Genomic DNA, 15,963 nt, shown 5'->3' on the forward strand with positions numbered 1-15,963 from the left:
TGGGGGGGGGGGGGGGGGGGGGGGGGGGTTGGGGGGGGGAGGGGGGGGGGGGCAAGCGAGGCCTATAGACCTTGGCAGCGAAGAAACTTCAGCTTCAGCTGTGTTAGTCTGATTTGTTGCGCGATATACTTTTTATGGTTTCATCTGTCGATGAAAGCCAGGCGAATTTTGGTATTATGAAAGCTTACAAATAATGCTGTTAAATAGGTGGTCCACGAAAAGAAGCCTCATTGTAAAACAGCCTGTCTATAAGTGACAGGAAATGGGTTTGTTCCTCGTTCTCCCGCTAGAACTTTCGATTACGTCGGACTTATCCCATAAGAGATGTTATATTACATCATCCTTGGCCTCCCCCTCATATGAGTGCACTAATCCTATCTTTTCCAAGAGCTATTTCCATTCCTTTCCTTTCTTTTCCCCCGTTTTAAAAGCGGTTTATTTACTTCTCATTTTGTTTTCGTCTTTCCTACCTTAGCTCCCTTAGAGCTATCCTGTCTTCTTTTCCTTTCAGTTGATTTTGCCTTCCTCTCCTCCCTTCCCTCTCCTCTCTCGGCTCAAAAGACCTTATCTTTTCCATATTCCCTTTCATGCTGAAGACTCTAAAGGTATGTGGACGCCTCACTGTGATTGGTAGGTTAAATTGAAGGGGAATGGGAAATGGATTTTGACAGTTGAAGTTAGGTGTCAAATGAGTTTTTTTTTTAATTTACGCTTATTCCGACCGAATTGTGATTTTCAGTGGTGAATTTAGAATTTTGCTTCTGTCATTTATGTAAGTTCTGGCTTTTGACTCTATGTTATTGTAGAAATGATTATAGGATTGCGTGTTTCCTTGGTTGACTGTTCATGTGGTTACCGATAACTTGGTTAATGCAAGTAGATTTGTGCAAATCTTTGGATTGAAGGTACGCTTTTAAAATCGTGTCGGTTGGTTGGTCAGCGTTCTGAGTTCTTAATAAGGCCTTTTATTACCTTTAGTATTTAACCGTCCAGCAATACCAAATATGTTATGTAGTGGGTATTTTAAACGGAAAACTGATTTTTATAACAAATCGTTAGACTAAAAATAAATTTCCTTACATATAAATCAGTTTACTCGTTGGCATTTCATCTTTTCTCGTTAGCGAACCTCTTAGTGTGATTGGGCATTTCCAATACCTGAGTTCCTTAGATTTGCCAGTAATTTTATGCAGTGCCGTGAGGCTTTGACTCCACCTAATAAATGAGCAATATAACATTTTCTAAGAGAAAGTGTGTCGGTGTATTGATGCATTAAAGGAATTGGATAGCATTTTTAAGTTTACTAACAGCAATGCATTTAAGTCATTATGTGCAGTATTTTGGTGTTTTTTGGGGACGGATACAATTTGGTAATGCCTTATTTTGTCTTTTCTCCTTAAGAATAGTTACTTAAGCGGCATCCTTCTCTCTTGCTTTCAACAGTTTACTAATACATAGTAAGCATTTAGGTATTTGCCTTATAAAGATTTGCCAGAGGCCCGAAGTAGTCTTAATTACGCTCCGGTATTGTTATCGTGCGTCTTACTTGTTGCATTATTTGTTCATCTTTTTGGCCATTTATCATCACCGAAAAGAAGCACGTAATTTTTTTCACTTTTTAGAAGCATCATGCTAAAGAATTTTTTGAAGAAAGTGTTCGTAAACATGATAAAACTAAATACGCATACATAAACATATATATATATATATATATATATATATATATATATATATATATATATATATATATATATATATATATATATATATGTGTGTGTGTGTGTGTGTTCGTTTGTTTGTTTGTGCCAGTCTGTCTGTCTGTGTGGGGGGGGGGGGTAACCCTTTGATAAAAGTCAGTGACTTTCTTTGACAGATTTTGCAGGAAAGCTGAAAACCTTGCACTTTTCAATGCAAATATTTTCAACGTCTCTCAGTAGTGAAAATATAAAGTTCAACAGGATTTTGTAAATGACTGCAAGAACTGCGAATCTTTTTGTATTTGTTATATAAATTTTTAACTTGCTTGAGAAGGAGAGTTTCGAGAGGCAGTCCTGCTAATGTCGTATGAGCCCAAATGCGTAAAAAAACGATTTTTGAATGGAGTACCTACTGACCTCAGAATCAGGTGTGAATATTTTCACATCCATCATTATGTTCGTTTGTACTGCCACCTTATCATGTCTGTTGTAAATTTCTACTCCATTATATCATTCGTAGAAAACTACAGGCGAAACTGGTCAATCTTCTGCTGAAACCCCTGATGAAGAATCTGTAGATTATATACGCAAATGGGCTCCAAAGTGAAATCAGTCTGTAGAGAAAGATAAGCATTATTTTTTCACGTGGAACATCTGCATAATTATATACATCATTCATTCAAGTGTTTTGAAGCAATATCTGCACGATACGCACGAAACGAAAAGTGTAGCATTTAAACCCCGAAAAAACGAACCCCATCAGACATGAAATGAGACACCTTTCGTTTGACGAGCAAATCTCACCGAGGCTGTAGATGACATAAAATGGTCTTTATTACTCCGTCCTGACTCTGCGTCCCATCTTCCCTTGCTCGAAATTTCGACCAGGCTTGCAGTTCATTTCTTTTTGAAATTCTCTCGCTTTGCTTTTATATTGTAAAAGGTATATCCCGTGAAAACACTTCCAATGTTCCAGTTGAGACTTGCCAAGCATAATGATATTTGTATAAGTAACATCACCATTATCAATTATCCTTTAATGTCGGCGAGACCTTTTTGAAATGGAGAACTACATTATTTCTTGTGTTATACCAACTACCCTTAGACTGTACCCTTATTTAATGCGTTCTAATATGTTTGGAATGTGATCATGCCATCATTAAATTTGTAATGAAGGATCAGAGAGAGAGAGAGAGAGAGAGAGAGAGAGAGAGAGAGAGTCCGCCGGATAGGTCGTTCTTGTTGACTAGTAAACAACCATGGTTCCCAATATTGTATAGCCTTTGTCGCTAGTTTTTATTTTTTTCCAATTTTTTGTAATTATACTGCCTGGAGTCTTCATGCAAACAAGGTTTTTTTTTTCTGCTGTCCTGTGAGGGAGTCTCAACAATACATGAAAGCATGTCAGAAACACGTCGTAAGATTTATGTTGTCCTTATAACAAACAGACTGAAAGCAAGCCAAGCCAACGAGCCTAATTTTAGAGCGAATCATCGACAGGCGTGTATGAAACGCATGCTGGTTAGCATTGCCAGTAAGTCGTTGAATTGTATTTAACCAGTAAGTGATGTTTGTGCGCTGTAATTACCGATGTGTGTATGTAACCTCTTTTACTGTCGTGTGACGCAACCTAAGAAGGATATATTTTAAAAATAAATTAATAGCAATATGTATATGTTTGTACTTCCCTTTTACTTTCTGCTTCTCTTCATATCCTCTTAGTAACAATATTACACTAGTGTCTCAATCTCAGACTCAAGCTCGAAGCATGTACTGTTATTCTCCGACCTCTGGGAAAAAAAACCGGTTTCAGATTTTCGTGCTAAGACATAATGCTCAATTTATTTTATTTGTTTTCATGAACTTTAGTCTGTCAAGCAAAACACTGGGGCACTTTCGGTCATGCAGAGATTAAGACAGTGTAGAGGGGGATAAGAGTGGATGGACAACGAGAAAGAGAGTTCCAGAAAGTGGACTTGAAGAAGGAGGATCTAAAGGAGGAACAGGGGGAGTAAACCCAGCGTTTGCACTAAGAAGTAATTGAGAGGCTGGAAATGGAAATGGAAGGACAGTAAAAGACTAAAAAGTGGTTGCAGCCGGGGGACAAAGGGACAGCAAATACCCTTTAGTAATTCCTTCATAGCCCCACGTGAGGTTCAGTTGACTAAACCTGCCCCCCTCCCCCCCAGTCACCCCCTCCTACGGGGACATTGTTCAAGAGGATGTGACTGCAGAGATTTTTAACGCACGTTGATTTTGTGATTCAGGGTGATGGCTATCGCCAATTCCTTGTCCCGTGTGTTAGAGCTCGGTCGATTTCCGTTCCTCGGTAAGGTGAGTTGACTACTTTACTTGCAGGGGATTTGGTGTTCACTGACCATAGACACTATTCTTGAAATAGAAGCGTGCCGGTAATTTAGGGCAGTAAGTGAAACGTATAATTTAGAATTGGCTAAAGAAATGTATCGAAACTTTTTATTCGACTTCATCCCCGTTGCTGAAAACCCGATTTTTCTTGTAAAGGTTTTGAGATTTGTGTAAGCCTGTACTTAGTTTGGTTATGCAGTTTTTTTTTTCTTTTTTTGAGCTTTTAGCGTTTCCATTGTCTCTCTAAGTTTCTAAAATGCCTTCAGTTTTGTTCTCAAGGCCAAACATGGCTAATTGTTGTTATGTCAGATTCTGAGAGATATTTCTACATTACTGCAGTTTCATTCGATACATCCTGGAAGTGGAGAACAACAGACTTGATCCTGAAGTACGTACGTATATACTCTCCCTGAGAATAACAATGGGATCTTTGCTTTTATAGTTTCGCTTGTTTTGAATTTTGTGTCCTTTACGAAATGTTAGATATCACTCTCCAGCGAAATAGTTTTATTACTCCTGTCCCCTGTTCTCATATTAACATGACCAAGTTCAGTTGTTTTCTTTTATTATCGTACTATTCATTCACTTCCATTTTTACTTCAATATACTTCTTTCTCATTCAGCTTTATATATTTAATCTTTAAGCGGAGTTCAGCTCAGTATTTAGGTCAGTCCATACAGTAATCATTTGTTCGACCTTAAAATCACAATCTCCAGCGAGAGTAGTTCTCTAAGTTGAAAATATTTTATTTATTTGTTCATTTTTGTTTCATAATATCTCAACATTATTCGTTTGTACGATCTCGTGTATTGTTTATTCGTGCCTTATTTTATGCCTACTAGGTATTGCGAATTGTTGTTATTTTATTTCATTTTATTTATTTATTTTTTATAACTTTTGCAGTGAAACCGGTGGTGTAATCTCCCGCGAATTTTTCGTGTAAATGTTGCGGAGGTATAATAAAGAACGTATACTGCGCCTAGGGGATAGGTGTTGTTATAAGTACAGGGAATTAAGTGAACAGGTGCAAAGCTCACTCTCTCGTTTAACAGTATCATTAGTGAACAGGTATTGCTCTGGCGAAGTGACCTTGGGAAAAATAGTACAGTCAATCATCGCATGTTTTTGCTTTTACGTTAATTATTTTCTCTCTCTCTCTCTCTCTCTCTCTCTCTCTCTCTCTCTCTCTCTCTCTCTCTCTCTCTCTTCATCGTTGTCATCGTCACGCCTCCAACTCTTATCTGCGGGAAACGTCATGGCCTTATATTTTGAAATTCTGGTTCTCTTACGTATTTATTGGTAAGCTCTGGTTTTCGTGTTTTTCAGCCAGCATTAATGTGATATTGCCAGTGCTTGTTTTGTAAAGTTGATTTTGTTATTATTATATGTAACAAGAAAAAACATATGAGGAAAAAGAGAAAGGGGGCAAAGGTTATAATAAATTAATAACGAATCCCCAAACAAATAATTGGATAGTGCCGTGAGGAAGAGCCTGTCCTTATCTAACGAGCAATGGAGTCTATGCCAACTGTAGGAATATATAACTATACCGTTTAATTGTAAAATGGAATAAAACGCCTCCAGTACCTGCCAGTTAGACACTGTCTCCTTGATATCACAGTGATGGTGGTGCTTTGCAAAATGAGTAATATGCTTGTATAGTTCTTGAGGCGCCGGCTCCTGCTGAAGGCGGTAGCAGATGTTCTCTGCTAAAATAGGTCTTATGGACATTGACCACACAGGCTGTTAATCAACGATGGTCTAACTCATTCGGTAAAGGAATCGCCATTCTGAGTCACTTTCTCTGCAAGATTAAGATTCAGAGAGTATTCTGATATCTAGACCGGAGAACTGTTTCAAGTCATCATGTTTTAGTCGATCAAGAGTAATTTGCATCAGGTCCCAGATTTCAATTTCTGCCTTTGGCGAATCGGAAAATCTCTCTCTCTCTCTCTCTCTCTCTCTCATTCGTTTTCGTTTTCTTTCGACCTGCTTGCCTGCCTTCCTGACCGCACTGGTCTGCCATGTGAGCAGGCGCGGAAATCCAGCGCCTGGAGGCAGGCAATCTGGTGTGCTCAAGTCAGGAGACCGAGTCCGAAGAAGGCGCGAATCGGGCTCATCTGATAAATTGCTTTGCCTTCATCTATCTGGGACCGCGAGCACTTACCGTATCGAGTTTTGCCTCTTACCGAGATGAGTCCCCCTTGCATTGCCTTGCCAGGTCATTGCGCGTACGTTATCCCTCTTTTACTTCATTGTCTTCTCATTTTTAATCTTTTTGCACATTGGATACATGTTTAGTTTTCATGCCTAAAATATACTTAATTGTTTGTGTAGGAAAGGTTATGTATTCCTATCCGTTTTTAATACGATACCAGCTTTAATATTTATGGTTTCATGGAAATATAAAAAATCGTCTCATTAACCTATCTTTTTGAAGTCATTTTATATTGACGTTGATGAAGGCTTCGTGATAATAATGAGATAAAAATGAAGTTTATCATTTATGTGTTGCGAGACTGAGTTTTGATTTTTCTGTTCCATAATAGCAGAATTTTGGGATATGTTTTGTATTGTATTTCCCTCTCAAATGAGCCAGCAGTTCCATCATCCTTTGGCTGATCATGTAAATTATGAAAGTTGAGACGACGAGACCTGACCTTGGGGGACGCATGTATGTATGTATGTACTGCCCTCAAGCTGAGCTCAAGGTACCTTCATTTTTTCTATTTCTATTATTATTCATATTCGCCTCATCTTTTGGGAGAGGATCGACGACGGGAAAGCTAAAAGCGGAGGTCATGACCCATGCATAGATGCGCAATGTGTTTTGTTGTTATTATTATTATATTCATGTGCGTAAACATTCGCATGAATCAAACCATTACTTTTCGAGGAGTCCTTCACAATAGCGAAGGCCCGTCTATAGAAAAAGAGAGCAGCAGCCAAGAAAAGCATACTGTTATTCATATCAAGAAAGTAAATAAAAGATTATGAACAAGTGGACACTTGTAACTTGTAGTACAGACAAACGTAACCTCAGAGATGCTTTATGAAAATGGATGTAGAGGAACATGACCTGTTTCTATGTCGTGTTTACGGTTCTTGGGCATTGCATACAACTCCCAAAGTTATATGCTAGGCCGACGGGGCGGGCAAGTTGTTGCCTGTAGCCATTTGTTCTTCATTGAATGAAGACCGTTCCGTTCATCCATATGCATGATTTATTCGTTTTTTTGCAGCCATTAAGTAGCGAAAAATAACAAGAAATTCCGGCTATATTTATGTGCTGTTAATAGAGGTTTCTCTGGGGCGTTTGTGCATGTTACGAGTTCGAGTTGCCCTTCTGGTTGGATATATGTAGGTCTTTGATGATTTCTTTTTGGCGTTAGTTAACGATGAGGCACATGTAACATACTACCTGATGAACATGTTAAGTGATTCTGGGGTATAACAATGGCAGCTTCAATAAGAAGAAGAAGAAGATGTTAAACTGAGCTTCGAAAGCCTGGTGTTTCTCATTTCATTTTATTTTGTTCTAGTGACAGGAAGCTAAAATATGTGAGGTTTGGTATGAGAATATTTGTCGGCCCGATTAGTTCTGTTTTTATACCAGAAAAAATACAAATATTAGGAAAAATGGTAATAAAGCTTCGCTGTAAAACCGGATGTGGTATGAAAGATTTTCGTATCATCCTTGATTTTCTTGTTAAAAAAATAAGAACCTTTTGTGACAATATTTACTAAAGTGTTAATAAGGATTCCTTTTTTAATTCATAAATGGAGCTTGTATATATGATGAAAAATGGCATAGAAAACTGGTCGGAGAATAAAAAACAGTCCATACGCCTCATCTTTTGTTAATGAATTTTGCTGATGCACCGGGAACCGTCCATTAGAGGTGACCCTTTTATGTAACCTTTTCGGCTTCAAACCAATATAACCTTTTGATTCCTGTCGACCTCCAGAACTCGATATGTGTCATGTCGCTGACGTGTTTTTTCTTGACATGTTTGTGTTGGAAATTATGACACTCTTCATTTTTGTGAACTATATTTTATTTTTTTCGTTTTTGATTACTTTCTACTTTGGTCCAGATGTTCGGTATGCAACTATGTTTTGAAGGATGTTCTCCTGGTTCTGAGTACTGTTTTGTTGTTGCACTTCATGTGCTTACTACCGTCGACTGGTTTTTGTTCTTCACTTTCCCATTTTTTCAAGGTCTCTTTACCTTTGACCAAGTTTCCTATCCTCAGCACATCTGATCTTGCTTTCAAATCTTCCTCTACCATTGACCGAGCTTGTACTTATTTTCCAAATTTCAAGTGATTGTTATCATTGACTTATTTTCTCCTCGCCCTTGTCAGTGAGCTTTACATGACCTCAAATTCGAGTTGTTTTTCACCTCATTAAAGGGGTAGCTGTCATTGCCCCAGTTTTGCTGTTTGCTTCTTTTCATTGAGCTTCCTCTGATCCAAATTGTTTTTCATACTGACTTAAGTTTTATCCTGTTTCCCTTGATCAGGGCAACTGCCATTGACTCAGCTTTCACTGCTTTTCTCCCCTATTCAAGGGATAACTATTAAAGGCTCAAGTTTGCTTTATTTTCCCACTTTCCCGAAGTTTTTTACTTTTGTCTGAGCGTGTTTTTTTTTTTTTTGACGTTGGAAAGGTTCTTTCCCATTGACATAGTTTTTTTTTCTCATTTTCAAAATATCAAATATTTTCACATTTTCTTTTTCCCACTGACCTCGTCTTCTCAGCTTTTATGGAATTTGACCAGTGACCCAAATTTTCTTTACCTCTCCTTTTTGAATGGAAATATTAATGTCCTATTTTTTCTTAATTTTTCCTTTTTTTCAAGAAATATCTTACCCAGTTTTCCAGCGTTTTCGTATTTTCTCAGCGGTTTTCTCCATTGACCCAGTTTTTCTTTATTTTACGTTTCAATGTTTATTTATCATTGACCCAGTTTTCATGTTTTCCCCCGTTCAAGGTAATGTACCCCTGACCCAATTTATCTTTATTTTCCCCTTATCAGCAGATCAGTACCATTGACCCTGTTGGTCCATATTTTACTCCTTTTTAAAGATATCTACTTCTGACTTACTTTTTCTTATGTCTTCAAAAGAGCCCTACCACTGACCCTTTTTCCCCGGTTTTGCCTCTTTCAAAAGTTTCTACTAATGACTCAGTTTCACAATATTTTTTTCTCCTTCCCGGTATGTCTACCAGTTACTAGGTCTTCCCTTATTTCTCTTTTGGCCCATTTTTCCATATTTTCTATCTTTTAAAAGGGTCTATACCATTGACCAGTTTTTTTATTGTCCGCTGCTGAAATGGATCTGTACCATTGACCAGTTATTCTCCTTTTGTGCCTTTGAAATGGTTCTCTATCATTTGACTAGTTTTTCATATTTCCCTTCTTCTCAAGAAATCTCTACCTTTTACCCAGTTTTCTAGATTTTTTTCCTTTTAAGGAACCCTGCCATTGACCTAGTTTCTCCAGATTTTCACCTTTTCAGGGATCCCCAACACGACCTAGTATTCCTTATTTTCTACTTTGACAAGGTAGTTCTACCTGGGCACTCTATGTCCTGATTTTACCCGTAACCATGGGTTTATCTGCTTGCGTCGTTTAAGCCTTTCTGGCTTTGACCAATATTTTCTTTATTTTTCCTTTAAGGGTTTGCTGACCCCTTTAAAATTGTTTTTCGCCATCCTTAAAGGGATTCCAGCCAATGACCCAGTTTTTTCCCCCTTAAACTGTTCCATTTCATTTCGCATATTTTTATACACTTTGAAGGGAGCTTTATTACATTACTTTTTTTTTTTTTACCTAGTATATCTTTATTTCATCTTTACTGTGTTAGAAGGCGTCGTTTGTTTGTGTTAGAAATTTTATGCACGGTCTCTCTCTCTCTCTCTCTCTCTCTCTCTCTCTCTCTCTCTCTCTCTCTCTCTCTCTCTCTCTCTCTTCCACAGACAGTATGCGTCTTCCTTTTGTAGTGTCATTCTTTTTACTGTAATTTGGAGTTAGTTTTGTAATTTTGTAGAAAGCATGATAGTGACTGATAGTGACTGAAAGCGATTATGAAACAGACAGATGTAACGGGAAAATGAATCATTATCATGAAAAATCGTGCTTATAGACTGTGTAAATTGACTGTTACGTTTGGAAATACACAAATTTCATACCAAATAATTTTCGCACAAGGGAAAATAGGAAATATCTCAGTATTAAGACATATGGACGAATGTTGCTTGAAGCCACAGGAACATGAACGGACGCGAATAGAATTTCCTTAAATAAAACCTTTGCAAATGGGTGGAATTACTTCGGAAGCCTCACGCATTTTGTCCTTAAGCTTTTGCGACGTTAGTTTATTACACCTATTCATCAGTTGCCCATGTGATTTACCCTGTAATGAGTTGGAAGCTTTGCCTTTGACTCAACTGTCCTTAAGTTACCTTTGTCTACTAATACTTTGTTTGTTCGAGTGCGTTTGTTTGTGGTAACGTGTAGTTGTTGTTCTTTATCCTGTCAGATGTGCTGTGAATTTGTTGTTTTACTGATAGGCGGTTGAGTAGTTGGTTAAGAAGTTACCGGATGGTACTCTTTGTTTACTTAATAATAATAATAATAATAATGATAATAATGATAATAACAATAATAATAAAAATAATAATCGGGCCTATAGGTCGAATACCGTGTTTGAAGAGAGAGAGAGAGAGAGAGAGAGAGAGAGATAGAGATAGAGAGAGAGAGAGAGAGAGAGGATTCAGTGTTAAGTTAAGTTACGGGATTAGTAGGGTTTCTGTGTGTACTTATAATGTATATACACACACAAACACACACACACACACACACACATATATATATATATATATATATATATATATATATATATATATATATATATATATATATATATACATGCACTTATATACTTATATATATAAATACATATAATAACATAATTGGGCGCATAGGTCGAATACCGTTTTTGAGAGAGTTGAGCAGTTGTTTAAGAAGTTACGGGATAGTACTTTCTGTGTGTACTTATAATATATATACATACATACATATACACCACACACACACACATATATATATATATATATATATATATATATATATGATATATATATATATATAATATTATATACTTATACTTATATATATATATAAATACATATAATAACATAATTGGGCGCATAGGTTCAATACCGTTTTAGAGAGAGAGAGAGAGAGAGTTGAGCAGTTGTTTTAGAAGTTTACGGATAGTACTTTCTGTGTGTACTTATAATATACATACATACATACATATAATATATATATATATATATATATATATATATATATATATATATATATATATAAAAATACATATAATACATAATTGGGCGCATATGTCCAATACCGTTTTGGAGAGAGAGAGAGAGAGAGAGAGAGAGACTTATTCCTGTTTGTGGCAGAAATATTGTGCGATGAATATCGATGAACGTGTCGTCTATAGAGTAGCGTCGGGGTAAGAAGCTATTTAAAGCTGCTGTTGCCACATATCGGGCTTTTAGAGCTCAAACTCCCTCGATAAGACCATGCGAAAAGAACTTCTGCTTCTGGCTACCGTCACTTGTCTTTTCTTAATTTCTTAATAATCATCGTCTCGAAAATACTGTTGTTGGTTTCTTGGCTGCGAGGAGTATCGTCTTCTGCTCGTCATCGTGTTCTCTCTTTCACTCCGAATATAGAAGTGTCTCGTTCTCGACTGAAGGATGGCCTAATTGCTCACAACCTTCGCCCTCGAACGTGCCTGTAGCACTCACTTCCTCGTGCCGTGTTTGCATCTCAATAGAAAGAGATCTGAATAGAAAGATTTTTGTCTTTGTGCTCGTCAAAAATAGCTAGTTTGGGATGTGCATTTATACTCTGTGCTTTGCTGGAAGTAGAGTTCTTAGGCATGCGTGTTTGCTTTCATGGTTTTTTTTTATTTTTTATTCAACGTCCAAAATAGGTACCCCATGGTAACTTCACCAACTTATTTGTTGAGGTAGGCTTGTTTGTGCTCCTGCAGTGTCGTATAGGGGCTTATTGGCGTTTGGTTGTAAGCGTTATTTTTGGACAGGCTCATACAATAGAACCATCGAGGTGCATTGTTATACTTCTGAGTTCTATACATGTACATATACATGTACTTCAAATTCAGCAATTCTTCAGTAGTTGTTGGAGTACCAGTCTGCATGTTTGTGTACATGTGGTGGCAATAGGTGACTTACTTAGGTGGGACTATTTGCTCTGTCAGTATCAATTCTGCCAGAGCATGAACGTGCGTGCATGAGCGACGTCGTTAATGAGCCGCTTGAGGTGTGCAGGTTTGTCCTTAATGTGATGTCTGCTGGAGTTTGTGTTTTTAATTCACGTCAAAAGTTGGAGTGTCGAGGGGTGGGTGCTCTTTGCTTCGGTGCTTCAATGCAGCAGTTTTCTTGTTCTTAGGATGCTACTATTTACATAATTAGTCGGCGTTGGCCCAATGGCATATTCCTGTCAAGTCGAGCATTATTATTCTTTTGGCATCAACAAAGGCACTGAGTTACGATATTATTGCATATATTCCTAATCTCATGATCCAGAACGTCATCCGCCCCTCCCCCTCTTCCCAACAACAGCATAGAAAATACCGTAGTCCAGTAAATACCACAGGATTTTCTTTCTGTCCAGAAGTTTGAAAATAAGAGATTTATGTAACTTTTTATTTTTTTATTTTTTATTTTATTTTAAAGAATGAACATCCGGAAAAATGATAAGCTGAGAGTCAATTGCTATGCTTCATCCATTCTAAAATGCTTTATAGTTATTATTTTTATTATTGTTGCTATTTGGAGGGTAATGTCACTGGGTTCAAGTGTCCTTAAAGTCAAAGTCGTCAGTGCCAGAGAGAGAGGAGAGGAGAGAGAGAGAGAGAGAGAGAGAGAGAGAGAGAGAGAGAGAGAGAGAGAGAGAGAGAGGACCGCCATTATTTTGTTCGAGAAAGTTTTTCTCTTTTTGGAAATAAAGTTGTGAGCATGATGACAAGTGTTCTTTGCACATCGATGGATAGATCAACGCGTGGGAGATCGATGTCGATATTTCTGGAAGACTGAATAAATAACGGCCTTATACCCAATGCCTGTCCCCTAATGGGTGGTCACTATTTTTATCTTTATTTTGTCGTTGTGACCTACCTTCATTTGAATTCTCGAATTATCAACTAATGCGTGCTTTTAGATATTTTAGAGACCGACAGACAGTCAGTCACTATATATATATATATATATATATATATATAGTGACTGACTGTCTGTCGGTCTCTAAAATATCTAAAAGCGCGCATTAGTTCATAAGTCGAGAATTTCAAATAACGGTAGGTTAGGTCACAACGACTAAATAAAGATAAAAATAGTGACCAGCCCATTAGGGGCAAGCATTGGGTATAAGGTCGTTGTTTATTCAGAGTCTTCCAGAAATATCGACATCGATCTCCCACGCGCTGATCTATCCATCGATGTGCAAAGAACACTAGTCATCATGCTCACAACTTAATTTCCAAAAAGAGAAAAACTTTCTCTTTTTGGAAATATATATATATATATATATATATATATATATATATATATATATATATATATATATATATATCATATATATATATATATATTCCTGTATTTAGATTTATATTCATTTTGAAAATGGAAGAAGGAAGTCTGCGTATTTTTCACCAGAAATTGATGAACGAGAATCGGAAAAAAACTTTGTTGGTTTAAAAATACCTGCAATGAACTTAATGATGCCACTAAAGCAATGCTTTTAACGAAAATTACACACACACACACACACACACACACACACACACACACACACACACACACACATATATATATATATATATATATATATATATATATATAAAATGTATATAATGTATATTTATTTATTCGTGCACATTAGTTCAATTTTCCGTTATTTCCAGACATTATTTCTCGCTCACTTCATAATTGTCTTTTTTCGATAGAGAAGTCTAATATGTCCCTGCTTTAAGTTTTAACAGGAAGAGTGATGTTTGGTTTTTTGAAAAACATCATTTTATGTTTTTTATACTTGTGTGCCTGTCTTTATTTACATATGTATACATATATTTATATATATATATATAGTGTTTATATATATGTATATATATATATATATATATAAATGTATATGTATATCTGTATGTATGTATGCATGAGTGGAAGTTTTCCTTCTTGACAGCGTTCGAGAAACATCATCGTAATAGGACTGTTTTGCTGCGGATGAAGTTCAGATCCCTTCAGTTGTACGTTTCGCATTTCAGAAAAGGCGAGCATCATCATATTCCCCGAGATAGTAAGTTAGACGGCAGAGCACTTCCCTAGCAGCGACGTGGGTGGGGGAAACGTCATGTTACTTGCAGATCCCTTTTAGCTTTACGTTAATTTATGTGGCTGGTGTTTCGGCATTTTAAATTGTTGTTGTATGTTTTTTGGTTATCATATATTTGTTCTCTATCATATGACTCGACATATTTTCTCCCGAAGAGGTTTCAGAAAGATACTGACCGATTGTTGTTTGTTCTACAGAAGTGTGGCTGTGAATAATAACAGCGAAGGTTGCAATGTTCATTTTCCCCTTTAGCGTTCCAGAGTTTTTAGCAAGCAGAATGGTCGCTTTGATTCATTTCTCTCGAGAATACATAACATACCCACTTCCCAAGTCTGCGCAGGCATCCAAGTAAGCCGAGTGTTGCATATAAATTCAGTGGTTTGAGCGGAAGGTTTAGCAACTTTAGTATACTGGCTCAAAGTTTTCCTAAGGGATCCATTAATGATGATGCAACTCTAGCAGTTCAATGACGTTGGTGTGGTAAACGTAGGATGATTTTAGGCTGAGATAATATAGGCGGCAGTTCGGCAGAAGTGGGTTGTATTACGGGCCTTTAAGTTCATGACAGCACAAAAATATGTGGCCCTCGTGAGATTATGACTTACGAGATACTCGTACACATTTTTTTCCTCATTAAAATTTCCATAATTATTGTGTGCAGTTTAAAATTTCCATAATTGTTATGAGCAGTGTATTTTCTTAAATACAGTAGGATCTCTACATACTGTTTTTCTGTCATTTTTTAAAGAGCTTTATTTGCATAGGCCCTCAAATGTAATTTTACCGGGAATGTTGTAGGTTTAACGTGTGGATTATTTCTTATTGTGTTAATAGAAACGTGTAATGATTGTAGACTGAAAAAATGAATGTATTCAACAATCATTTACATGCAATTAGTTTTTAATAATTGGTCTCACGTATCATCATCATCTTCATTAGCTCCAACGCCCCTTGGCGCATATAATAGGGCCTCTGTGAAATTCCGCCTCTCGAGAGTCTTCCCTTTGCTTCATTTTCCTCAAATCCCTCGTCCCCAGCCTCCTCCGGTCACTTAGTTCGCATCCAAGTAGGTGTAGGTCTTCCAACTTTCTGATGTCCATGAGAGCCAATCTGACACTTGTCACGTACTGTTCTTTTAGTGTGGTGCGAAAGACAATAAGGTCTAAACGTCGTTATCCCCTGTCATCATTATCTCATCTACACGTGGAACTTCCGTGTTATCCTTTATCGTATTATTTCTCACTATCCTTCCATCTAACACGTACTACTCTTCTTCAAGCCTTATTCCACTTATAATTTACGTAAAATTTTTCTTATCATATTATCTCCCTAATCACAAGATTAGGAATGCACCTGATCAGGCTCAAGGCAACGAATTTAAATGCGCTTGTTATAGACTCTGATGCAACTATTGCAACCCAGGATTCAAAGACGTCACCCTTGTTGTTTTAGCTAGCTAG

At 37.1% G+C, this 15,963-nt stretch overlaps 1 protein-coding gene across 13 annotated transcripts in view; it reads left to right on the plus strand.

The window, feature by feature from the left end:
* Positions 1-15,963, plus strand: part of LOC135215595 (transient receptor potential cation channel trpm-like) — a 655,531-nt gene that overhangs the window by 283,634 nt on the left and 355,934 nt on the right. For 2 of the 13 annotated variants that reach the window (XM_064250482.1, XM_064250477.1), the window contains exon 1: positions 3,612-4,031. The exons of 10 other annotated variants lie outside the window; for them this stretch is intronic. Coding sequence is in view for 2 of the 3 variants with exons in the window: in XM_064250477.1 (XP_064106547.1) it covers positions 3,969-4,031 (63 nt within the window). In the remaining variant the exon portion in view is untranslated. Of the gene's footprint in view, positions 1-3,611; positions 4,032-15,963 lie in introns of those variants that run through there. One more of the 13 variants, XM_064250478.1, reaches the window with a different exon arrangement.

This window comes from Macrobrachium nipponense, chromosome 5, assembly GCF_015104395.2.
Source record: "Macrobrachium nipponense isolate FS-2020 chromosome 5, ASM1510439v2, whole genome shotgun sequence".
NCBI classification, from domain to species: domain Eukaryota; kingdom Metazoa; phylum Arthropoda; class Malacostraca; order Decapoda; family Palaemonidae; genus Macrobrachium; species Macrobrachium nipponense.